Raw genomic sequence first — 27,797 nt, 5'->3', positions numbered from 1 at the left:
TGGTTTCAGGCAATTATATCTAAAATACAAACTTTACCAGTATGGTCACATGAATCTTACAAGGTATCATTTATAACATCAATCTAACACTTTTATAAACAGCATTTATTGTACAGAGTACTCCAAAGGAAGAAATATATGTACAGCCATTTGTTTTCCTTAATACATCTATTCTGTCCTGCAATACTGAAAAGGCGGAATGTGTCTGGCACAAAAATAACCCCTAGGAGTCACGAATTAGAAAAACAACGCTTTTAAAAAAGATTTTTACTTTTCTGGTAGAAATATAAAAACTGGTTTATGGGGAAGAAATTAAAAGAAAAAGTCCAATCAACTGCAGAGGTGGCTTTAACATTTGAAGTTCTGTACCTCAAACCAACTTGTCAACAGCAGTATGTGTTTAAAATCTAAATATAAATAAAAAGGCAGCACAACTCAAACAGCAGCACCGTACGAGCAACTTACATAATGCTGCAGTGTTCTCTGCGCAGAAGACCACTTCCCAGCATCGCCACGGGGAGTGCACGCCGGAGAGCTTCACCTGGTGCTGCAACCCACAGAACGCCCATCTTCTCACCAAACTGGGACCCTCCACAACACCACCATTTAAATGTACCAAAACTGATTTGTTTTTAAAAAAAAGAACAAGTGGGTGCAGAGGCAGGAGTACATTAACAGCCATTATGTCGTCTTCCTGAAACCCTTTAGAATAGGGTAGATATTTTCAAATGCTTCGTAAATTTCTGCTCTGACTTTAGCACCTATGAAGACAAGTCAAAGAGAGGAGTCTGAAATAGCTGTTCTTAAAAGGTAAAATTACTTTAAAACCACAAGGACAATTCTCTCCATTCCCAGTTAGACTGACAGAACACTAATGAGGGAATCCCTTGATACAACCCTGTTTTTGTTTTTAAAGTACTATTTTCTTAAAATGGCTTTTTAAGCCACAAAACAGTGCCCTAGATGACTCCAGCCTCCTGCCCTGCAGTCCACCACATGTGACCAGTGTTATTCCCTGCACCAGCTCGTGACCTGAGCAGCTCGTGACCCAAGCAGTGCAGAAGGAATGACCAAATCTTATTCTCCCACTTGCTGCCTTTAAGCAAGCTCTTCTAAACTTCCCTCTGTTGTCTCCAAACGACACAGATGAATCTCAAAGCTTTACAGGAGGATTTCCAGCTTAAAATGCCATCTCTTAAGCAATGTAATGGCCATCTTCCCTGCTCTCACCCCCCTGGTGGGTATGTTTCCCATCAGAGTGTTAGGGTGAGGAGAAGAAAGGGGCAAAGGTGTCTTCACCACTCGCCAGCCAACTGAAATTACTTCTCAGCACTGAGAAAATGCTGTTCTTGAAACTCTTGCAAACCTCTGGATACTACTTTCTGTTACAACTTACCTGTTAAAACAACTTTTCCAGAAACAAAAATAAGAAGAACAATTCTGGGTTTGATCATTCTGTAGATTAAACCAGGAAATAACTCTGGCTCGTAACTAGGAGGAAAATGACAAAAACAGTTTAGAAATTAAAAGCTGTCCATGCTTCAGGTAAAATGAGGACCTGCGCAGGGAAAATACTGACTAAACGGCAAATTCACTGCGAGGCCAACCCACAGGAAAGAGAACTTAAGGCCAGTGAGGGCGACCCGTCATGGGCACTTGAAGACCAACGAACTCTATTTCTAATGAGTCTGGATTTTCTGTTGTCGTAGCAGCCTCATGCTCCCAGTTCAGACAGACTGAAAACAGTAACGATGTGTGTGGTTAACCTACTGGGAAATGCAGGACAGGCTTCTCTGAGGAAGAGACACTTGGGTGGATATCTGAAGTGCCAGTGGGAGTTTCCTAGGTGAAAAGTATAACAAGAAGGTGCCAAGTATAAAACTTGGGACAAGAGCCCTGGTCCAAGAAGGGCAGGGCAAGTCTAAGGGGTGCTGGGAGCAGAGAGGCTGGAGAAGTGGGCAGTGGCCTTGTAGGTGGCAGGGAAAGTAAGAGGAAATAATAATCATTTCACTCAAGTTTATACTTTACTGGTAGAGCTCGTATAATGTTCACTAGAGAAATTCAAACAACTGGGGACAAAAGTTGACATAACAGGCTGTGGATTTAATTCATGCATTTAAAATGCATTTATTGAGCAATAAAATAACAGGGAGCCAATTTCATCCCAGTCAAGGGGAGTTGTGGATGTCAATAAGTGAAATGGGAGGTAGGAGAATGGTGAGAAAAATGTATTTTCCAAGACAGAAAGAAGAAACTTCAACATTCAATACATCTATCAGTACATCCCTTGTTCTTACATACTGACTGTTCTGCGTATGTTTTATCATGAATAATGTTTACACAGATTATACAAGTGAATTGTTGCCAAAGGCAATCACAATACATTTCAGACTCACCTACTAAATTGTTGGTGGGTCAGCACGAGGCCTTCTAACCTTATAGGGAATTTCACATCACAGCTCCCCACCATATTCTGAATCTTGAAGTCCAAGAACTTTGCTGGAAAACCTAATTTCTGTACAACTCTGGCATATTTTCTTGCTGCTAGTCGGGACTGCTCTTCACTAGGGAGAAGAAAAAGTGAGATAGTCATAGTCAAAGCCAGCTAAAATAAAATTTTATTTGAAATTCAAAATTACTGAATTCAAAATTCAATTCATCAGACTACTGATATGCCCAGATTTTACAGATGTGGAACATCTCATCATCACCATGATCATTACGATTACTGTATTTTAGCCTACAAATTCCTAAGGTGAAAATTAACAATTTCATTTTAATAGGAAAATATTAATGAGATTTATACTTAGATAATGCATACTCTAATTGTATCTTCTTTTATATTAAATCTCTCTTTATCCATTCCTATAACTCATCTGTTGGATAAAACTATGGCTTAGTGATGTATGGCCTATGTAAGAAAAGCAAAATAAAAGCAATAATACTATCATAAGCAAAAGACTCTCAAGTGCAAGGGTTAGGGTAACAAAAATTAAACATACATACTTGCAATGCTTTTTTTTTCTTGAGGAAAATAAATTTATTTGTGGATTCCTATCTTGATAAAATAATCATGCAACTAGATACCCACTATTCAGTGTGTAGCAAATGGATAAAGACAGCTAAACAGTGAATGGATAGCATGTCTGGGAAAGAAAAAAACACCCAGCATCTATTGATAAGCCAGAAGCTTTTGATGACCCATCCAGGAAAAAACAAGCAAGACTCCAAAATGAAGACTTATGTGGAAGCCAGGGAGAGACCCACACCTTGCCTTCTGAAAAAGGCAACACAGGAGATCAGGAACCACTGTGTCCACACCAATGGCCTTCCCCTCATTAAAGACAACTTCAGGGGCGTGTGGGTGGCTCAGTGGGTTAAGCGTCCGACTTCAGCTCAGGTCATGATCTCGCTGTTTCACAAGTCCGAGTCCCACTTCCGGCTCTGTGCTGACAGCTTGGAGCCTGGAACCTGCTTCCGATTCTGTGTCTCCCTAGCTCTCTGCCCCTCCCCCACTTGCACTGTTTCTCTCTCTCAAAACTAAACAAACATTAAAAAAAAAAAAAAGACAACTTCAAAGTTCAGAAGAAGCAAAAACATCTGCAGCCCTCTTGGTGTGTAGACAACTCCAAGTCATATTAATTTTTATTTTAAGAGCTTAATTTACTTCACTTATTCAAGCTCTATGAAGCTGATGCCACTAATCTTCCTCCAACCTTCGCCTTCTACCAATTACGTGGACTCTGTAAGACAAGGTTTACAGCCAAGGCCCCAAAGCACTAACCTTCACAGACAGGATCACTTCAAACAGACGCAGAATATAAGCAATAGCATTTATGAAAGGGGTAGACATCTTAAGACCTGAATAAACCCTAACTCTCATGATGAAGCCTATTTACAACAAGGAGCAGCAGGCATCTATGACCAACACACGTGGTCTGTCCCACTGCCAGTACCAAGCAGATCTATACACTCTCACACCATCTGCTCGGAAATTTTGTGATTCATGACCAATTTGTTTTCACTTGGGGATGAATTTGTGTTATACATAAAATTTGTTACATAAAGGGATTCTTAGTAACAGCTTGGATGTTACATTTTATCAAAGACACATAAAATGCAACTGAGTAACCATGGTAACATACAACCAGGAGAATAAACTCCTTAAACCTACCTCTTGGCTCCTGTGCACACCATTTTCCCAGAACTGAATATTAGTGCAGTGGTTCGGGGCTCTCTTATTCTCATGATAACAGCAGCAAACCGCTAAAATGGTCAGAGACAATTGTTAATGAGGTCACACCAGACTGACTTCCTTTAGGAGAGTAAGACAATGAACGTCACGACTGGTAAAATGGAGAGTTCTCAAAATCCCTGGCACATGTTCCTATACATGGATCTCTTACATCACCGGGCAGCACGCATGCTTTTCTTTGCACAGGGGGCAGAATACAGTGACTACTGAGTACGTTGAACCAAGATCTGTGTATTTTTCCACACCATTGCAACAACAACTAATATTTGCAAAAAATTTTACTTTAATTACGTCCTTAATAAATATCAGTGCCTCTGTTTCTACCTTATATTTGCCAGCTTCTAGAACTGTTAACTTACTGATTTTTTTTGGCAAATCGATTGATAAACCTTTTCTACCTCCAGAGGGAGTAAATCAAATTACAAACATATCAATATGTAGTGGAGTGACCTTCTGTTTCCAACTAGCTTTTAGAAACAGTATTAAAGTATCAACACATAAAATTGCAAATTAAGAAAAAAATCAAACTTTTTATTTTTAATTTCGACTTTTTAACAATGTTTTTACTGCTAACATCGTAACTCGAGGGGAACATATTTCAGCTGTGGGTTGAATGAATAGCCTCCATTACTAGTTTACATGATAAAAAGCAAAAAATTACTTGCAAATAACTCTAAAATTTTAATATCTGATGATTACATAAGAAATATTCATGTATTTCTAATCAGGATAGCTCTTTAACAAATTAGATTCCTTTTGCAATTTTAGTTTTAAAACTGCTCTGTCTTCCTGCAGATTTTACCACCATGCAAAAATACAAGCACTACATTCTAGTTTGTACAAGTCCCAGAAAAGCCTAACCTTGCATTTCCTAAATTCCCTCTATTGATTTTATTGATCAAATAATATCATTTCATTAGAGACTATAACATTGTAGAATTATGTATTCAAAGTAAATAAAATAATAGATAAAAGATTAATTATTATAATGCTACATACAGCCTGTATACTGGCCTACCACAGTGCATAAATGGTTACTTCCAGATCTTAGCTACCTTGGGATTTTAGAAAAATACTTCAAAAATGTCTAATATTTACATTATTTCTTAAGATAAAGATAAAAACCTGGCCAATAAACAGTTTTCATTTAGCCTTTACTTTCATTTTTATATGCCATATAAGAGCCATTCTATTACTTGGTGGAAGGACAAATGGAGATATACATGTTTATTTTACCACTTTAAACGATTAAAAAAGGGACATAAGACGTGTACCGATGAACAGACAGCAAGACATTTCTTGGTTATCTACCTGCTAGTTTTCTTATGTCCGTAGGACACAACATTGAATTGCTCTGGCTGAAGATAACTAATAGAAATGGTTGAGACTATAGGAGACACAACAGATAATAAATATACACTTTATCTTCTTATTAAGGAAATTGTTACAGTTTATCACAAATTCAACCTTACAAATTCAGGTTTGTGTGTTAACCTTCAAAAATTCAACATTAGATATGTACTGTCTAACTTAATATGCTGATATATTACATTTCAAAGTCAAAGGTAAAATGCTTTAAATGATGAAAGAAGTTCAACAGTTCTGGCTTTTCCGTTTTCTTTCTTAAATTCTCACTCTAAATAAAATAAAATTAAAAAAAAAAGAACTGTTTTTACATTGAAGTATCTTTGTGGTTTCCCCAATGGCTACTGGGCAACCATAAAGATTTATTCTTACTGTAAAAAGAAAGGGTTCTAAAATAATTAGCCATATTTGATGTCCTCCAAATTTTAATTAGCTCAACCAAGCAGACCAAAAAGTCTCAATAACTAAAGGAGTCCTTTTCTTTCTTAGACAGTTATTACAGCAACTTTTATTTTGGACATTTCTACCTAGGCTACATCTTTCTCACTTGTATATAAAAGACAGAGATTTAGAAACTCTCTCCAAGACCATCACTTAACTTTTTTCTCAATGTACAGCTAACATATATTTATCCAACTTACCTGGTTCAGCTGACAAACATACCCCTACACTTCTACAAAATTATTTTGTCTGCTTTCTATGTAACTCTTAAATACTACTCCAACCTAAACCCAACCACTTTACTTCCCTTTCCTTAAAAAAACGTAATTTAGTAAACTATGAAAATAAATCTAAACCTACTTCATTCTGTTTTGTTCTGATGATACATCCTAGAATAAGTCATTCAATAACGACTCATATATTTAAAATAATCAAGGTATATTTTACATTGATATTTTTACATTGATACAGTGTAACTTTTAAATGTTGTTATAAGATATATTCTGTTACAAAAGCTCACAGTTATCTTACTAGAGGTTCATGAGTAAATATTAACATTCAATAAGATTTGGGTTTATGTTATTAGGACAATAAGAGTTGTCTATTTTCTTTGGTTATCTCCAATTAAAACATTAAAAATAAATTAATGACTTATTAGAGAAATCAGACTTCTGAAGGAAATATCAATTGTAAGATTATAGCCTACTCTAAGGGAAATGGCTTCTCTAACTCATGCAGTTCTTACTAGGGTTAGCTGCCAATGACGACACAATGATATATATAGTTTTTCTGGTTGAGGAGGGAGGCAGAAACTTGGTCATTGTCTTTCTCTGTTTTACTTAAATGTCTCAAAATAGCTGGGTGTCAAAGTCATCCTCAAGTTTTAATACTTATGCATATGCACACACACAAAAAGCCACACTAAAAAAAAAAAAAAAAAGACAAATACGTACATTGATTCAAATTTTACAAAAATATTGGGGATATTCAACTTGAGAAGTTCAAAAGGCTGCTGAGAAATGCCATATCTTCAATTCTCACATAATAGAGGGCAAGGCTCTGAACTCCCTCTTAGATTTGATTGAGTGCCCAAAGTTTAGATACACCGTTTAATAGTATGTACATAGTTCTCCTGTTGACTGAAGTTTTCCTTTGTTAAAAGGCAAGTGCTAAAACAGTCCAAGTTTCCAAAAAAGAGTTTTATTTTTCTTGGCCTACAATCCTAGCCCTAATGACAGGGTGTTACACCCCAAAATCCCTGCAAATTCTCACCCTATGACACTGTTCCTGAAAGATGCATGAAAACTGGCCTGGCTCCTACTAACTGTCCCAACCTTGATATATCCTGGTCTTGTCAAAAACAGGTTTCCCCTGCTACTGAAAAGTAGAGTGTTCCTGTGAAACCTTTCATAAACCCAAATGGACTAAAGTGAGGAACAATCACCATTTTGTAAAAGCAGAAATTCTCTTCAGATTTCTTTCCGTTGGCAAAAACAGGCACTAATGTAGGTCTTTAATGAAAGCAAAGTGACTTAATGCAAACTTTTGGATAGCATAGGAAACCTGTCCTGGTCAAACCAATGTCAGTCGTATACACAGTCGCATGCCCCATTATGGGTAAGCCACATTTCTAAAGAAAACATCACCACACACATCTCTAGGTGACGTACAGGCAGCTGACAGAAACATGAAAGTGATTTTCAGTGAAAGTCAGCTTCAAACTGCGTAGAAGAAAGCATTTGAGACTCTAACTGAAATACCATTCTCAAGCACCAGGATTAGACACATGGATAACTTCCCCAGTTTGCATGTACTCAGAATCCAACTGGGCATGGGTTCTGCCTGAAGATTGACCCCGAATCTGCTAGAAGACCTCCTCCAGAAAGTGGTGACTCCTGAAAATACAGCTTCCTCCCAAGAGCTTGGAATCAAGGATAGGACAACACACTTGGTATATATACTGCCTGTTCTTTCTCACTTCTTCCCCTTGTGTTTAATCATTTTGTGCTGTTGACAAAATGTGGTACAAGAACATGATTTCACCCAGTGTATGAGATCTCTACCCTGACCAGGAGTTCCCAAACTAAAACAGAAGTTTCTGGATTGTGGCTCAAACAACAAATGAAACCACTCACCTAACAAATGCTTTATCATAACTTCACTGGCTAAAACAGAGCCAGATAATAAAAGTGTCCTCTATTTATTGGCCGGCCAAGTAGTTTTGGCACAATTGTTAACAAATGGGATAAATACTTGGGGGGCGCAGGGAGGCACAGAACAGAACAATCAATAAGTTGAGAAAAAAGACTTTCCGTTCCTAAAATTGACCAAGCTGATTCTTGGGAAGTTAATCCTTCTGGTTAGGTGTAAGCAAACTAAAAAATACTGGATGTATGAAGTGAATTTCACTCATTTCTTATGATATTTCTCCACTGTCTAACATCCAGGTAAGCTTACATGCTGCCACTTGGACACTATTTCAAGAGGACATTCAAATAATGACACCACATAAGAAAAGGAGTCAAACCCGCATGGGCAACCTAGACTGGGAGTTTCACCAAAGGGGGAACAAGGGACATCAGTAAAGGATATGGCGGTAATCTGGAAAAACTGAGAGGCACAAACAGACACTGACACAGATAGCCTGTCAAATAGAATACTCAGATTCTCAAGTATGTCCTTCTGCCTTCTCTTTTTTTCTTATATAAAATCTTATTTTTCCTTTGTTAAACGAAACCAGTTTAATAGCGGTTCCCCATGTATGAAAGTAAACAGCACGCTAATAGATTCTCCCACTTTAGGGGAACTGTCTTCTACAGGGCCCTACCCAAGAGCTCTTCTTCAATCCGATCATCTCCACTCAGAGGCCTGGTCTGTCTAGTCCTTGAAGAATGTCCATCCGTTTGTGAATGCAAATATTTACTATTTTTTTAAAAAACAACTTATCTACCAATGCAGAGACAAAAGCCTTACCATGTACTCAGGCTGCTTATGTTAACGTAAAAAGTATCATAGGTATTTTTACCCCATAATATTTTTATTATAAAGTTTAAAAGTTATACATAGAAAAATATAATAAACTCCCTATACTTATTACCCAACCCTGACAATTATTAACTTCTGGCCTATCTTGTTTCACCCATGTGCCCTTCCCCAATTCTCTAATTGTTTTATTTTCAAGTAAATTCCAGACAGCATATCATTCCATTCCATATGGTTTTCAAAACATAAATGAAATCATACCACATATTTTGTTTTTTAATGTCACAGGATCCCCATCACAATGGGTAAATAAATTTAGTACTTTATCTTGTAGACTGCTGTGATTCTAGGGTCTCTCAATAAAAAACAATACACAATTTTCTTTAATTCCTCATTTTGTTGGTATCAACAAACTTAAGCATAACACGTTTTGGTCTAGGGACCTTTAACAACAAATTCCTGTATTATTATAGTTTGAAATACATTGTAATTGCTCTGACCTTGGGATTATATTCAGCATTTCGGGCACGAAGTGCAATGGTCTTTAGGTCAAGCTTACAGCCAAGATTCACCGTAGATACAATATTTCTGCAAGAAATTTGAAAAGAAAGCATGATCATTTAACTTTTACAGGATGAAGTGTTAGATAATTATCTAGAAATCTGATTCTTTTACTAGAACAATGTAATTAGGTCAGTTTAAATTTTAATCAAAAAAATTTTACATTGGGGCACTTGGGTGGCTCAGTCAGTTGAGCGTCCGGCTTCAGCTCAGGTCATGATCTCACGGTTCGTGAGTTTGAGCCCCGCGTCGGGCTCTGTGCTGACAGCTCAGAGCCTGGAGCCTGTTTCGGATTCTGTGTCTCCCTCTCTCTCTGCTCCTCCCCCGCTCATGCTCTGTCTCTCTTTCTCCCTCTCTCTCCCTCCCTCTCTCTCTCAAAAATAAATAAACATTAAAAAGTTTTTTAAATAAAAATAAATAAAAATTAAAATTAAAAAAAATTTACATTGTTGACATTTATTATGTTTACCACACACCATGGTGAGCATTTTACATGGGTTGCCCCACTTAATACTTACAATGCACTATGAAGTAATAACTATTAATATTCACATTTTCAGATGCAGAAGCTGAGGCTTAAATGGCATGGTTGCTCCAGATAAAATGGGATCCTTGCTCCAGATAAACACGGCTCCTAAGTGGTAGCCAGGCTTTGAGTCCATCTATCTGTAGAGCCATGCCTTAGCCTTCTGAATGAAGCTCTTATTTGCCCTTTGAATGACACTAATTGCCCATAAACCATCATGCACGGGCATGGGACATCACTGTCGTATGAATGCCGATTCCAGATTGCAAATACATCTCCAGCTGTTTCCAGCTCATTGCTGCTTTTGGTTCCTGTCCTGTCAAAATGCAACAGTTTGAAAACTTGATGGCTCACAACTGGGTTGGATAAGAGGATAGCTGTGTTTTTTTCTCTTTTAACTTTTTTTTAATGTTTATTTACTTTTGAGACAGAAACAGAGCATGAGCAGGGGAGGGGCAGAGAGAGAGAGAGACACAGAATCTGAAGCAGGTTCCAGGCTCTGAGCTGTCAGCACAGAGCCCAACATGGGGCTCAAACTCACAAACTATGAGATCATGACCTGAGCTGAAGTCGGACGCCAGACCGACTGAGCCACACAGGTGCCCCAAGCTGTGTTCTTTAATAGACAATTGTAAGGCCAATTGGAATAATCAACCCAAGGGGTGCTTGCATGGTTCAGTCAGTTGAGTGTCTGACTCTTGATTTTGGCTCAGGTCATGGTCTCACGGTACGTGAGATCGAGTGCAGCATGGAGCCTGTTTGGGATTCTCTCTCACTCAATAAACAAATGAGCATTAGAAAAAAAAAAAAAAAAAAAGATCAACCCAATGAATGTTTTCATTTCTACCTCACCTATTTCCTTCCAATTAGTTTTATATACACACCTGCCTTTAGCATTTCTCTACTTAAGAAATAATCAAGTTGTGGTACATCTACCACAAATTTAGTCACATATTTGCTACATGTATTTTCTTCTTCTTAAGCAACAGTGCATAAGGGTTCAAATTTCTCCATATCCCCAACACTTGTTATACTATTTTTGATAATAGCCATCCTAATGGGTATGAGGTGGTCTCATTGTAGTTTTGACTTGCATTTACATAATGTTTAGTGACGTTGAGCATCCTTTCGTGTGCTTATTGGCTATTTGTGTATTTTCTTTGGCAAAATGTCTATTCAAGTCCTTTGCCCATTTTTGGAATCAGGCTCTTTGGTTTTCATTGTTGAGTTTTAGTAGTTCTCTAAGTCTCCAGATAATAATCCTTTATGGGATGCATTTTCTCCCTTCCTGTTGGTTGCATTTTTACTCTGTGAACAGTGTCTTTTGGTATACAAGTTTTCTTTTTAAAAAAAATTTTTACAAGTTTTAAAATTGTCATGTAGTCTACTTTATGTTTTTTCTGTTGTTACCCATGCCTTTGTGTCACATCTGAGAAAACATTGTGAAGTCCAATGTCACAAAGCTTTTGTCCTATGTTTTCTTCACTGAGTTTTATTGTTTTAGGTCTTACACTTAGGTCTTTGATCTATTTTAAGTTAGTTTTTTATTTGGTGTTAGCTAAGGGTCCAACTTCATTCTTTTGCATGTGGATATCCAGTTGTCCCAGCACCATTAGCTGAAAACACTATCTTTTCTCCATTGAACAGTCTTGGGACCCTTGACAAGTATCATTTGACCATATATGCAAGGGTTATTTCTGGGCTCTCTATCCTACTGCATTGGTCTATATGTCTGTGTTTATGCCAATACCACAGTTTTGATTGCTGAAACTTCGCAGTAAGTTCTGAAATTAGGAAGTGAGAGCCCTCTGGTTTGCTCTTCCTTTTCAGGATTGTTTTTGGCCAAAGTTCCTTAGGATTCCATTTGAATTTTAGCATGATTTTTTCTACTTCTGCAAAAAATATCATTGGGATTTTGATAGGGATTGCACTGCACCTATAGATCATTTTGGGCAATATTAAAATTTTAACAATATTAAATCTTCTAATCCATGAACCTGAGATGTGCTTCCACTTTTCATGTCTTTTTTAAAGTTCTTTCAGCAATGTTTTATAGTTCTCATCATACGTCTTTCACATCCTTGGTTAATTCCTAAGTACAGCAAAACCTTGGTTTGAGAGCATAATTTAATCCAGAAACATCCTTGTAATCCAAAGCACTTGTATATCAAAGCAAATTTCAAGAACCATTGGCTAGGTTGTGATCATGTGACATTCAGCATCACGTGCTACTCGTATTGCAAGACACTGCTCATTTGTCAAGTTAAAATTTATTAGAAATGTTTGCTCATCTTGCAAAACATGCAGAGAACAAGTCACCCACAATTCAAGGTTTTAGTGTATTTTATCCTTTTTGATCTTGTTAATAGAATTGTTTTTGTAATTTGCTTTTCAAAAAAAATTTTTAATGTTTATTTTTAAGAGACATAGAGTGTGAGCAGGGAAAGGGCATAGAGAGAGAGGGAGACACAGAATCCAAAGTGGGCTCCAGGCTCTAAGCTGTCAGCACAGAGCCCAACACTGGGTTCGAACCCACGAATCGTGAGATCACGATCTGAGCTGAAGTCGGGCACTTAACCGACTGAGCTACCCAAGGACGACTGAGCTACCCAGGGACACCTGTAATTTCCTTTTCATATTGTTCACTGTCTATATACAGAAATGCAACTGATTTTCAAGTGTTAACTTCGTATCCTGCTACTTTGCTAAATAAACTCACTCATTCTAGCTAACAGGTTTTTTTGTGGACTCATTACGATTTTCTACATATAAGATCATAACATCTGCCAACAGATAATTTTATCTCTTCCTTTCTACTCTAGATACCCTTTATTTGTCTTGCTCTGGTACTATGTTGAATAGAAACGGAGAAAGAGTGGGGTGGCTGGGTGGCTCAGCCAGTTGAGCATCCGACTTCAGCTTAGGTCATGATCTCACAGTTTGTGGGTTCGAGCCCCGCATCGGGATCTGTGCTGACAGCTCAGAGCTTCAGATTCTGTCTCCTTCTCTCTCTGCCCCTCCCCAATGTGTGCTCTGTCTCTGTCTCTCTCAAAAATAAATAAATGTAAAGAAAAAAGAAAAAAAAAAAGAAAGAGATGGAGAAAGAGGTTGTCCCTGCCTTGTTCCTGATCATAAAGGAAAAGCATTAAGTCTTTCAATGTTAAGTATTAGGTTTGCTATGGTTTTTTAAATATGGCTTTTACTATGTTAAGGCAGTTTCCATCTTTTCCTATTTTGTTAAGTGTTCTTACCATGAAAGGGTGTTGAATTTTGTCCATTCTTTTTCTGCATCAATTGAGGTATCAGTTTTCTTTTCATTTTATTGTTATGGTATATTACAGTGGTTGATTTTTTAAGGTTATTTACTTTGGGGGGGGGGGGAGAGAGAGAGCGAGCATGAGCAGGGAAGGAGCAGAGAGAGGAAGAGAGAGGATCCCAAGAAGGGTCCATGCTGTCAACACAGAGCCCAATGAGGGGCTCGAACTCACAGTGAAATCATGACCTGAGTCAAAATTGAATTGAATGCTTAACCGACTGAGCTACCCAGGCGCCCCCAATGGTTGATTTTTGTATGTTGATCTACCCTTTCATTCTAAGAATAAATCCCACTTGGTCATGGTGAATAATCTTACACCATGCTGCTTAATGATGTTTCCTAGTATTTTTTTGAAGATTTTTGTATCAATGATCAATGGGGATACTGGTCTGTAGGCTTTTTAGTGTCTTTGGCTTTGGTGTCAGCGTACTGCTGGCCTCACTGAATGAGTTAAAAAATGTTCCCTCAATTTTTTAGAAAAGTTTGAGAAGGACTGGTATTAGTTCTTTAAATGTCTGGTAGAGTTCACCGAAGCCATTTGGTCCAGGGATTTTCTTGGCTCTGCCACCTCCCCAGAATTCTTCTTAAAAATGTATGATTTTCTTTAAGTTTACTAATTTAAATAATCTATACACCCAACATGGGACTCAAACTCACAACCCCAAGATCAAGAGTCGCATGCTCTTCCAACTGAGCCAGCCAAGCGCCCCTTAAAAATGTGTTCTTATATATTTTCACTGATTATCTATCCCAAGTCTTCATAAGCTTGTAGGATTTAGAGGCCACTGAATTCCCAACCTACCAGGGTTCTTAATGGATATGGAAACTCAGTAACGTGTCTGACTAGATGCTTTGTGGAATACCAGAAGGGTTAAGGTGCCAAGATGAAACAAACACCCCATCACAACTGGTTATAACTTATGATTTAAACAAGAGGTAAAAACTTAAATGGCCATAAAAGCCAGACAAGCAAGCAAGACACCAGGGAATGTTGCTGACAAACGTGAACTAACAAGGGATTATCTCTCTAAAGTATTAAAATGAAAATCATCTGATTTTTAAAATCACATCAGATCAAAATCTGAGGCAAGATTTGGATAACAGGATCTACGATGAAATATTACTTAGTGACAAAAATGACCAGCGATGGCTGGTGAAGTAATTATTGCAAATGACCCTTCACTTTGGCCATGCTTCCTAAAAGCAAAAGCTATGTACTTCACACTGATAGATACAAGAGAATATTTGTATATTTTTCAGGACTTTTTTCCTACCCCCACCCTGCGTCCAATTCTGATACATATAGGACCCATTTCATTTGTACAGAAAAATCCACTGAGGGCAAGAACAGACATTCTCAGCTTGTGGAAAGGACACAGCTCTCCAAAGAGTTATATGCAGCCCTTATAATAACCAATGAAGACAAACAAGGACCATTGTGAACTAAGTAACTAATCTTCCCTTCCCAAAGAAAACATCAAAGGGAAAGAGACCATGTAAGGCTTGATTCAGCAAATCAGCTGCAGGGAAATGTCTACAACAATTTGATAGCTTGGCCCAAGGACATAAACGCGAGCTACCCAATCTACCCAATATGCGGCGATGTTATGAGAGCCTTTTACTAAGGGGACTGACTCGCTGAGGCAACTTCGCATCCTTTCTCCTGTGGGAGACAGAGATGACCACTAGTGCCACCCCCTCAACAACTCAATCCATCTGAAACAAAGAAGAGCAGCACCCGCCGCAAGGGGCCCTTCGGGGTTGAGGGAAAGACACAAAGTACTCACTGCAGCTGCGGCACGATCCCAGAGCTCTCAGAGGCTGGAGTGGCGGGTGTAATGGGGGTCATGGGGGTCATGGGGGAGGGATACAGGGGAGTGGTGCCCGGCAAGGGTGCAGTGGTAAGAGTCTGTGAGTGGAAGAGCTGTGGTGTCTGGCCCGAGGCCGCCTGCGTCGCCTGCTGGGATGCGGACTGCTGAACGGCCGCCACTGCCTGCTGCTGCTGCTGCTGCTGTGCCTGCTGCTGCTGCTGCTGCTGCTGCTGCTGCGCCTGTTGCTGCTGTTGCTGCTGCTGCTGCTGCCTCTGCTGCTCCTCCAAGATGGACAGACTGTTGGTGCTCTGAATAGGCTGTGGAGTCAGTCCTGTGCCATAAGGCATCATCGGACTGAAGATGGGGATTCCAGGAGTCATGGCACCCTGTGGAAGGTCAGGAGGACAGTAAGTGAGGCCAGCTGGTATTGTTTCCAGCACTCGTCTGGTAGAAGAGGAGGTGAGATGTACAAAGACAGATGCTTTCCGAATATAAATGGAGTCATGATGCATAATACAAAGGCATTTGCTGTCCTTACACACATCACTTTCTTCTCCACCATAGCACAGTAGGTAAGAGCCTGGTATTTAGAATTATACCCGGGTGTGAAATCCAACCCTGCCACTTATTACATGTGAACACTCAAGGAAGTTGCTTAACCGTTCAGGCACATCAATAGGATAACGATGTTCTAATACTGCTAGAAAGTATAAAGGACATAATTGGAGCGACTGCCCATGCTTTTAAACTATTATCCTGGCACACTACCTGGGTAGTTCCCCATTTCACTCGCAATGTATCTGTCCAAGTTTGGCTAATAAATTATATAGTTACCCCAGAGATGCCACTGAACCCATTCAACACGATGACAGGCACGCAGAAGATACTGAAGTGTTAGCAACAATAATGACGATAATTATTAGAATACTATTCAAAAACGTGGATCATTTGCTCTCCAAAAAGTTTATATTGTGCTCGCTTCGGCAGCACATATACAAAATGTTTATATCAAGAAAATCCAATGCATCTATCAGAATAATATCAATTTATTTTTCTGAATGCTTAACTTCCAGATAGTCACATTTATTAATTTAACTTAATAATTAATATATTTATTAATATATAATTTATGATATAATTAATTTATCTCATAACAGCCCTCTGGGAAAGGAAAAACTCGATGTTCTTCCCACATTAAGGACAAGAAAACTGACCCCAGGAGAAGCTAAAGGACTTCCCCAAGACCACAGGTCTCACCAGCAGAGAAGCCACAATGACAGCCAAGTTTTTCTGGGAGCCAGTCTAATGCCCTCACCCAGCACCAACTCTACAGAGCCCACAGAGCCTGCAGAGTTTGCAGTGACTTTGTGAACCTCTTCAAAGTATACCTAGTATTTCTGCATCAAGGAATCCATAGTTTTCGTCAGATGCTCAAATGCGTGCAAAATCCAAAAAGGAGCCACAATCCTCTCCCACTTCCACCACTTTATTTGGCAGAAAGCATAAACCAAAACTGTCTAAGGTTTATGTTAAATTGTTTCATCAACATAGTGGCAGAAAGAGTATGAGAGGAGGGTCAAACATACACCGCAGCCCTAATAGTATAGGTACGATCATACTGCGTTGATCACTCACATCTGTAAAATACTGGCTAGAAAAAATTCAGGTTATGTGACTTTAAAAAGAGTGAGGTTTTGAAAGGTCTGCCTTTCTTTATGTCACGTATACAAATGAACTCAAAATGGATCACAGGCACACATGTAAAAGCTAAAACTTTATCAGAAAGAGAAAATCCTTAAGACTTTGGGTTAACCAAGATTTCTTAGGACACAGAAGCACTGACGCTGAAATAAAATTGATAAATGGACTTCAGAGAAAAATTAAGACCTTCTACTCTTTGAAAGAGATCATTAAGAAATTAAAAGTAAGCCACACCACAGACTGAGAGAAAATATCTACAATACCTACATCTCAGAAAGGACCTGTATCCAGAATACACGAAGAACAATTACAATTCAATAAAAGACAAACAAATAAGCCAGTTAAAAAAATGGGCGAAAGATGTGAAGGACATTCTACAAAAGAAAATAACGCAGTTGGCCAATAAGCATTGACAGGATGCTCAAGATTGTTAGTCATCAGGACAATGCAAATTAAAATCACAAAGAAACAGCACTAAGCAACCACTAGAATGGCTAAAAGTCAGAGCGTCAGTGAGGATGTAGAGCAAGCGGAACTCTCACGTTGCTGCTGGTGGACCCAGAGTATGGTTCGGCAGTTTCTTATAAAGTGAAACACACACTTACCACAGACCTAGCAATCCCACTCATAAGTATTTACCCAAGAGAGACAGAAACAGTTTACACAAAGCCTGTTCACAAATGTTTACAGCAACTTTATCCATAACAGCCCCAACCTGAAAACACCCACAATGTCAGCAACTAGAGAGCAGATACACAAGATGTGGTACATCCATACAGTCGAGTACTACTCGGCAATAAAAAGGAATCTGCTGATACACAGATGTTATATTGGGCAACGAAGAGAGATACACAAAAAAAGCACATACTGGTATGATTCCATTTGTATGACTTTCTAGGCGAAGCAAAACTATCTATCTTTAGCTCTCGATCAGCAGAGCAGTTGTATACACACAGGTGTACACAATTATCAAAACACACCTAAAGTGGGTGTTCTTATCATGCGTTAATTTTTTAAAAGTAGATGTTATTTGGAACCTTAAACATAAAAAAGAAATGCTAAAAACAGAAAATAACTTGGCAAAAGTTACTTTCAAAATCAAAGGCCCGACAGTCACATGGAACACTTTCATAAACATTTATCAAAAGATTAAGATTTACAGACAAATACATATTTTAACTTCCAAATAAACTCCTCAAATTTAACACTATCAAGTCTTCTCAAAGCCTAATACAATGTTTCAACAAAGTAAGAGGCTTAAAATCAGATAAATCAATTTCAACGACAGATGGTTAAATTCCCTTCCTTTCTTTTTCTACTGCCTCTAACAGTGTAGACTCTGTCCCATCTACACCCTCCCTCCAGTTGTATTACCTGAGGGGAGGCCAGGCCCTGAGCGTAAGGTGGCAGGCTGTTGTTCTGATCCATGATGTTCACTTTCTTCTTGGTAAATTAAACACCTTTGGACTGGAACTCGCCTCGGCATTCAGTCTCTTCCTAAAGCATCCCCAGTACACACTTCTTAGCAATTTCCTCAACTGCTTGCGTTGTCTTCGTGCACACCAAGAAACGGTAACGCCACTTTGAAAAAAGTTGGAGGTTTAATGTAAGAATACAAGCTGTACAGTCTTTTATGAACCAGTTTCATAATTACACAAAAAACTAGAAAAAAGCAATGAAGCTATTTTGGAATATACTTTTTTAACCTTAGAATGCTGAAATCCTATTCCCTCCCATGTTTATTGTGACCGCATGCAAAACTGCCACTAGAGCAAAAAGTGTTTTATTACATGTTTAATTTAAATGGTCTTAGAATGTTCAGCGGTGCTTGGGTGGCTCAGTCCGACTTCAGCTCAGGTCAGGATCTCACAGTTCAGGAATTCAAGCCCCACATGGGGCTCTGTGCTGACAGCTCAGAGCCTGGAGCCTGCTTCGGAATCTATGACTCCCTCTCTCTCTGCCCCTCCCCCGCCCACACTCTTGTCTCTCTAAAAATAAACATTAAAAACTTAGTTTTTGATACTTAGAATGTTCAAAAATAAGGTGTCATAATCAATATTTAAAAACTTTTGGGAAATCGAGGCGCCTGAGTGGCTCAGTCGGTTAAGCGGCCAACTTTGGCTCAAATCATGATCTCAAGGCTTGTGGGTTCGAGCCCCGAGTTGGGCTCTGTGCTGATACCTTGGAGCCTGGAGCCTGCTTCAGATTCTGTGTGTGTGTCTCTCTCTCTGTACCTCCCCCGCTCACACTCTATGTCTCTCTCTCCAATAAATAAACACTAAAACAAACAAACAAAGAAACAAAAAAAACTTTTGGGAAAAAACACTCAGAGAAAACACATTCCTAAGGAAACTGTCAAATCAGAGTAGAAACATTTATTTTTTTATGTTTATTTTTGAAAGAGAAAGAGACAGAGCGGGGGGGGGGGGGGGGGGCGGTGGCAGAGAGAGAGGAAGACACAGAATCTGAAGCAGGCTCCAGGCTCCGTCAGCACAGAGCCCGATGTGAGGCTCAAACTCACCAACGACGAGATCACGACCTGAGCTGAAATCAGACACTCCACCGACTGAGCCACCCAGACGCCCCTGAGTAGAAAAATGTATTAAACCCTGTGTACAGAGTGCTATTGGGCCAAGTTGAGGTTTTTAAATATTCCAGTCAGTTTTATATCCTCCACAATGTCTTAGGTGTTAATTTCAATAAACAGTGAATTGGATCCAACATACTTTAATGTGATATTTATTGATCTAAGTTATTTATTTTTTTAAAAATACTGCTTCATTTATTTTTGAAAAAATACTGCTTCTTGCCTTGTTTTATTCTTTTTTAAGTTTATTTATTTATTGGGGGGCGGGGGGTGAGGGATGGCAGAGGGAGAGAATCCCAAGCAGCTTCTGCACCATCAGCACAGAGCCAAACATGGGGCTCAAACCCACAAACCATGAGATCACGACCTGAGCCAAAGTTGGACACTTAACTGACTGAGCCATCCAGGTGCCCCAATCTAACTGAATACAACACTGTGATAGAAGATGTACAGACACAAAAATAAATAAAACATGTTTTTATACATGCAATAATTTGACCTCTTTAGAACACATAAATACAAACTATGCCTCTATCTAGCTTTCCTTAACACATCATTTCTTTACTGGCTACACATTTTTTATTTCTTTTAGAAAAAAGAATCAAGTGACTACTGAAAGACCTTTTGTTGAGTTTAGTTCAGATGGCTCCTTACCTTGATTAGAGTTGCTTTGAGAACTAGAGTCAAACAGTACTGGCTCGTTAACATATCAAGAACAGCATCTAGTTATCACTTAGTAAGCCCAAGATAAATGTTAGCTATTAGTAGATTTCAGTTTAAACATTAAAATCTAAGAAGATATTGGCACATATAGAACTTGCTGGTCTGAAAGTTACAAATTATATACCAAAGACACACACGAGCTTCAAACATGTACTGGTACAAAGTAAGCACTCAGATATTTGTTGAATGAAAGAATCAATCACTTTGACAGGACAAAGGACCAAAGACTATATATATCCTACATACTCATCACTGAAAAAGGGGGGGGAAAAAAAACCAAAAAACTCTGGTTCAGAAAATGTCAGATATAATAAAATTATATTTTTTAAATTGTTATCCTATAATAACAATAGAAGTGATGCAAATATGAAGAGGAAATAGTCATTAGCATCAAAGAGTTCCATGTGAAGGGTATACAAATAATTACTCCAAAACTTAAGTGCTGTAACAGAGGTGTGTACTATGCCAAGTTCCTGGAGTGCAGAATCTCGCCAATGTCTTAGCACCATGCCTGGCATACAGTAGGTCATCAAGAACAAATGCACACATGCTGTGGATGATAAGACATAGCAACTGCCAAGTGTCCTGAAGGGGAATGTGTTCACAAAGCATGATCACTGGACTTGGGTCTAGCAAGGTAAGCAGGAATTTACAAATCAGCACTGCAGGCAAAAGACCAAGCACAAGGAGACAAAGGCTGCAAAAGCATGCAATATGCAAGCAACAAGCTCTGGAGAGGAGGTAGCAAATGTAAGTGGGGTCACACTGTCTACCAGTTTTACATATCACATAGGCAAAAGAGCAGGGACAAGATTTTGAAGTGCAGCATGAGTAGGTCTACTTTGGCAAGTGTGGATGAATTCAAAGAGATAAAACTAGAGGCTGGAAGTTCACCTTAAGGCAGTCACTGCTATGGTTAAGGTAAGAAATAATGAGAGCAGGATTTCAAGCACTCATAAACATGACAAGAGCTTTCTCCAAAACTGGTGGCTCCTGACCCCTTAGTGCAAACTCAGAGTCTACATAAGAAATCTGCAGCACTAGGTCCGGGCCGATGTTACGATTGTTCAGGTCATCCCTCATTCCCAGTGATGGCACCGACCATTTTTACTCACCTGTGCCATTAAAACCACAGTTATTACTTCTAACTTAATCCTACTTAGTTACTACTATCGTTAGCTATTACTTATAACTTATCCTATAATACTAACTTATCCTTTGAAAAGAAAGTTGTTTGCAGAGTGTGTTCATATTTTGGAAATTGAAGCATCAAATCTGATCTTTTTAAAAGGCAATCACAGATAAGGGAAAAGAATCAGTTAATTTTGCATTGCCCCCCAGTGTCTGCATAAACCACTCAAGCATATTATTTTTCACACAGAAGCCTACCTAGAATTTTAAATTAGAAAAGCACACGTCCTGGGGCCTAGACAGCTAGGCCTTGTAAACCAAGCGCTGTGTATTTACAGCTTACGCTCTATCGTGCCGGAAATCTCTAGCCTCTGACAAAACGTTAAAGTCTCAAGCACAACTTTATAACAAAGCCATTCCTGCTGATAGCAAAAAAAGGAGGACAAAGGCCAGGTTGAATCTGCCCTCCAACATCAACGAGGAGAAAAGGATGGCAGGACAGGAACTCCGGGTCTTGGATGTGCCGGACTGTTGTGTCCCGGGCACTCCCGGAGCCCTGCACCCGAACTCGCACGATGAAAGCCGTTGTTAAAGCACAGCAGATGAGGGCACCGGGCGCGACAGGCGGCCGGGGTGGGTGGGCGGCCGGTACAGGCCGGAGCGGCGTCGGCACGAGCGGGGAGGAGCGGCCCCCGCGCGGCCTGCGTGCCCACTCAGCGTCTCCCTCACTATCGCCCCAGGGCCTCGCTGCAGTGGTCGCCTCTGCACCAATCCTCAGAGAAGAGGAAAAGCTAAAGGGGCTGTTACCTGGAGTCCCTGCAGAGACCACTGCGGGGCCGCGAAAACGAAGTTAAGCCACAGGCGGCCCAGGCGCCCGCCACGGCGACCCTTCCCGACCCTACTAAACTTCTGGCGCGCGTTGATAATGTCACTTCCGCCAGTTCTTCCATCCTAGGCTTCAGCCAATTGTCCAACTAGAGTGGCGGCCATGGGAAGTGTGGGCACTCCGTCACTTCCGCTGTTTCCGGAACAGTTCCGCTGGGTATTTGGCTTAAGGGAAAGAAGGGGCGGGCTGAGCTCCCCAGGAGTTCTAGGGGTGAGCCGCCGGACCAGAACGTTTTCTGATTGGTCCTTGCCGAGGGGAGGCAAGATAATGATTTTCAAATGTTGACTTTTTGAAGTCTAGCGGTGTGACCTTCGGCAAGTTACCCGACCTCAGCGCCTCAGTTAGTAGAATGGAATAATAGTAACAGTTACCCTCTAAGGAAGTTGTGAGATGGATTAAGGAAATGCAGGAGCAATGCCAGGCACATGGTAAACTCTCCGCGCATGTTAGCTATTTTCAAACTTGGAGAATGAAAAGAAAAAAAACAGCCTGGTTTACAGGTTCAATTCTACTTTGTTTCTGCTCCTACCATTTTATGCACTCTTGTCACACTTGCCACAAAGAGACTGTTACTGAACCCCAAATTCTGCTGCCCCTGGCTTGAAAAGGCAATACTCAAGAGATGGTTTTGACTGAAAAGGAATATGAGCTTTGTTCAAGAAGCCGGCCACCTGGGGAGAAGGTGGACTCTTATCCAAAGCCAGCTTAGAGGTTTCTGCCTGGCCAGGGAATTTTTTTTTTTTTTTTTTTTTTTTTTTTTTTTTTTTTTAATGTTCATCTTAGAGCACGCAATCGCGCTCGCGTGGGGGCGGGGGGGTGGTGCAGAAGATCTCAAGCTGACTCTGCGCTGACAGCAGAGAGCCCAATCATGAGCCCTGAGATTGGGCTGTTGGATGCTTAACGAACAGCCACCCAGGCGTCCCTTGGCCCAGGGATTTTTAAAGGAGTTTAGGGCAGTTAATCAGTAAAAGGACTGCAGTGGTCCATAATATTTCTTGTTGCAAGCAGAATGGATGGTGCCAGCTACAGATGTTATCGCAGTGCTCAGAGGTTGTGCAAGGAGTGTGGTTCCTCAGTGCCCAGGGTTGTCCAAGAGGGTCTGGTCTCTGTTTTGTGACATGCAGAGGTGCTCTGTTCTTCCTAGGAAAGAATGCATGATGGATAGATTAAGAAAGGTCAATCACTTGGGCTAAGCGTTCTCGTTAAAGCTCAAAGACCAGTAGGTTGGTGGGAAGGGCTTGAAGGGGCTTTAGTTTCCCACTGTCCATTTCATCATTCCATATCTATGAGATTAAGGGTGAAGGTCCATCTTCTGTAGCTACTTCCTGCTAACTGGGGACCACCTAGGGATTTTGGAATAAAGCCTTTTACAGGATGGGAGAATCTTGTTTCTGGCATTTCCACTGAGGGGGACGCTAAAGACATCTCCAAGTTTGCATGAATAGCATGAGCTCCTGCTCGATGGATGCAAAAAGTGAAACAACAAAAGAGAAAGAGAACAGGAAATATAGCAATGTTTAATAGGGTATATTTCCATTTGGAAGGAATTAAATCTAGCCAACTGCTAAAAGGATCTAGAGCTAGGGCATCTATAGTGGTAATGTGTTTAAATCTTTCATGACTTCAGTTACATTTTTTGAGTATAGACACAAGACTCTATTTTAATGAGAGCCTCCTTAAGCTCTCCTTAAGGTGCCTTCCTGTACTGCAGTCAGGATACCAAAGGCCATTCGGTTTGGGAGAGCCACATTTCAAATTTGTGGGTGACTGCACGTCGGGTTTGGTTAAAGGTGGCTGCTGTATGCTTGGCTAAAGCCTCTACTTGCAATTTTATATCAATAAAGGTAGCTCCTGGGACAAATATGGTAAGGGATAAAACCATCAAAAGGCCATCTTTACTTGATGTGCCAGGAATCGCTGTCAAGTGGGAGATGACTTGTTCCAGGAGATAAGGGCATCCCCAAGTGCATCATCCAATCCAGTCATAAGAAAAAGCGAGGCCACCCACTATTTCCACAAGTACACAGTTAACCCCATGGAATGGGGTGAGCTCCAGCTTCAAAAGAATGGTTTTGTCATCCCAGCCACATAGAATTGGTCAAGGTGATAGTTGAGTTAACCGTTGTTGAAGAGTCCATCCCAATGTCCAGCTGTTCAAATTATATGCCCATGGGGCTTGTTATTATCCTCACAGAGCAACAAACACAAAGACTGTCTATACGTGAGCTATTGTGACAATCTCTCTGAAGTTTACTTCAAGTTGTCTAGCTTAGGCAAACAACAAACACTCAAAGACAATCAGACTAGAATTTAACATCCACAAAGGTGTGTTATTGAAACATAATTTTTCTTCCTAAAGTCACCCTCATTTCCTGCCGGAGTCCGGCTCCAGCAGGTCCAGGGGTTCCCAAAGGATGAACGGGGTTAGCGAAAAAGTGAAAATAAAACAAAACAAAAATAAAAATGGACACAGACAACAGCAGTGTGTTGAACTGGCAGATTTATTGCAGTAAACATGGCATTATATATGCTAGTGATTTCCTTGTAGCATACGTCATCTATGTTTTTCTAACATTATCTAATTTTGAAAACGTTCCTTTGTGTAATTACCCCATAAGGAATAACATGATTGTTTTGTCATAACGTTCCCTCCTGCCCTTTGCTTATTGATTAATTTCTTTTATTGTTTTTATTATGTATCTATGTTTATCTATAATTTATGAAGTATTTGCTTTGCTGTTTTCACGAAAGGTCATTTATCTCTCAACACCTCAAGTGGAACAGTTACAGGGACACGACCTCTTAGTTGTTTCCCTGAATCATTCGTGGTTTTGAAGAACAAAAGTGTTCGCCTGGGTCCGAGGTGCCAGGAAGGGGGCCAAGAGGGCCTTAGAAACCCATGTCTTATACATTCTCAGAGACACAATGGAACCAATGAACCATTCTGTACTTTAACCGACTAGGTTCAATCATCATCTGGAATGCCTCCTGGGGGCCAAGTGGGCCCAGGGGTCAGAGTGACCTGTGTCCATAGATACACTCCTTAGTTACCGGAGTGGGGCTTTCGGATCCATATGTCTCTCCTTCGTTGGCCATCTTTGCTGGCAAATGCATGAGGCTATCCTTCCTGCAAGTAGAGGAGCCTCCATGGGGAATGGCAAGGGCTAAACGCAAGGTCGCACAATTTCTTGCGGAACCTTATTTTCTTCCCTAATGGTTTTTTTTTTCCCCCCCAGGGGGTCTGCCGAGGGCAATTCCCCAACAGACAATACCCCAGGTACTTTTAAGGCCAAATTACCTAAAAGCGGGAGTACAAGAAGCTTCACTGTCAGTGGGCCGCCCTGCAGTCACCAATCCATCCACAGCCTGGGCTTTGCCACTCAGGCTGGGTAGCTCGGCTTCCAGCAATTTCCAAAGATAGCCAAATTGAGACTAATTCATTTGAAAAACAAGTCTAGTTTTAACAGACTTGGTCTGATTATTTACATAAGCTCAGCAAGAATAGTGATTGACCATATAAATTCTTTAAAACTTGCTTTGCAGGGCACCTGGTTGGTTCAGTCATTTGAGCATCCAACTCTTGATTTTGGCTCAGGTCGTGATCTCATGGTTCCATGGAGCCTGTGCTGACAGCACAGAACCTGCTTGGGATTCTCTCTCCTCTCTCTCTGCCCCTCCCCTGCTCTCTATCTCTCTCTCTCAAAATAAATGAAAGGAAAACTTTTTAAAATATTTTAAAAAATTTTTAAAACTTGCTTGCCAAAATAAACAAACGAACAAAACAAAAAAGATTTTGAAAGCTCTAAACTTTTTTATTTATTCAGACTACTTGTTCTTAACAATTAGGAAAACTTTGAGACAGACAAAATCAACCATCATTTTAAGTCATTTTTGTTGACAAATTGCAACTGATACAACATGATTTTAACTAATAAATTCAGGTAGAATAAAAGCTGATTATCTGTGTCACATTCCATGTTGATAACTCCAAAACATATCTATTTTAATTAAACCAAAAATCTTGAATTAGCTTTTATTATTTTTAAAATTTTTTTCAATTTTATTTATTTATTTTGAGAAAGAGAGAGAATCCCAAGCAGGGTTCCAACTCACGAACTGTGAGATCATGACCTGAGCCGAAGTCGCACGCTTAACCGACTGAGCCACCCAGGCGCCCCAACCTTGAATTAGCTTTAATACCAAATGTGTTGTGCCTGTGTCCACTAAAATTCAATTAATTTGTTCCCCACTGTCACTTTTTACTTGAGGCATCTGTGGGGAAATCTGAGGTAAGTGGTTTAAGTTTGGGGAGTCCCTGGATCCCTCCATGGGAATTTGGGAGGTGCTTTAGCTTGAACCTCACGGGAGGGGCCCAACGGCTCAGGGTGCTTTTTGCTTCTTGATAATGAAAGGAGGAGGAGGAGCAGAAGCTGACGATGCCCCAGGCACCAAGGAGGGTAGAGGAGCCAGCTATGGGAGCGGGTGCCCCCAGTGGTACAGAAATAGGGGGAGGGGGAGGGGGAGGCGGAGGTGAGAAGGTGCCACCAGAAAGGCCAGAGGCAGATTCAAAGTTTAGAGTAACATCCCTTTTTTCTCTGTCTCTTGTCTCTCTCTCCTGAAAAACAGGGTTTTTGTCTGGTTGCTTTTCAGCTCTCTGTACCTTTTATTTAAATTACGTCCTAATGGACCTTCTTTGGGAAGAGAAGGTGTATTCCTAATCTTCCTGGGCAAAGGTTCAGAAAGAATACACAAGACACACAACTATGACTGAATGAAGCCCAGAGCATCTCTGTTAGCATTTGTTCTTTCCTAAAAGTTGGGGGCTTCACCAATTGAACTGAACACTTCCTAGTTTCTGGTTCCACCCCCAAAGTTGGAGTTTCACTAACTGAACCAAATGGCTTCCTTTTTTAAAAAATATTTTATTTATATTTTAGAGAGAAAGAGAGACAGAGTGCGAGCAGGGGAGGGGCAGAGAGAGAGGGAGACACAGAGAATTTGAAGCAGCCCTAGGCTCTGAGCTGTCAGCACAGAGCCCAACGCGGGGCCCAAACACACAAACCGTGAGATCATGACCCAAGCCGAAGTCGGACGCTCAACTGACTGAGCCACCCAGGCGCTCCCAAATGGCTTCCTAAGAGAACCAAACCAAGACCCCTTGTTTGGAGGCAACTGAATGGGAGGAAGGAACCCAAGAGAGTCATTTAGTGGCCATCTCATCTCTAAATGGTACATGGACCACCAAGCTGTGTTACAGTAAAAGACCACCTTCTTCTTAGTCATAGGTTCCTGCCTATATTCCTTTCACTTATTCAAAATTCAGTCCAGTGGGTTATTTGGTGGGATAGAAATTGAATTTCCCATTATACACACATTTAACATAACACAACCCCCTCCACCTGCACACACACCAAAACAGATCTGTTCCAAATTCCAAATAAATCGACCATTATTCAAGTCCCTTTTAGTTTCTCCTGAAAGCTGTGACTTTCTAACGGGAAACAAAAAAACA

General features: G+C 40.2%; 1 protein-coding gene across 2 annotated transcripts; it reads right to left on the bottom strand.

Annotated features, from left to right (window-relative positions):
* Positions 1–22,320, bottom strand: LOC102948730 (TATA-box binding protein). Of its 2 annotated transcripts, none has more exons than XM_007086993.3 (8): positions 22,207–22,320; positions 18,333–18,539; positions 15,234–15,643; positions 9,544–9,631; positions 4,175–4,266; positions 2,397–2,564; positions 1,397–1,491; positions 1–761 (listed from the first exon to the last, which is right to left on the bottom strand). In XM_007086993.3, exons 2-8 carry the CDS (start codon positions 18,384–18,386, stop codon positions 682–684), a joined length of 987 nt encoding a protein of 328 aa, XP_007087055.2. In that variant the 5' UTR covers positions 18,387–18,539; positions 22,207–22,320; the 3' UTR covers positions 1–681. The 2 variants fall into 2 exon arrangements, with proteins under 2 accessions (XP_007087055.2, XP_015395170.2); XM_015539684.2 differs by lacking the exon at positions 22,207–22,320 and adding an exon at positions 21,658–22,071.
* Between the last annotated feature and the right edge of the window lie 5,477 nt (positions 22,321–27,797).

Source organism: Panthera tigris, chromosome B2 (genome assembly GCF_018350195.1).
Source record: "Panthera tigris isolate Pti1 chromosome B2, P.tigris_Pti1_mat1.1, whole genome shotgun sequence".
Classification (NCBI taxonomy): domain Eukaryota; kingdom Metazoa; phylum Chordata; class Mammalia; order Carnivora; family Felidae; genus Panthera; species Panthera tigris.
Note: the sequence above shows the minus strand (reverse complement) of the source record. Positions and strands in the feature narration are given on the sequence as shown.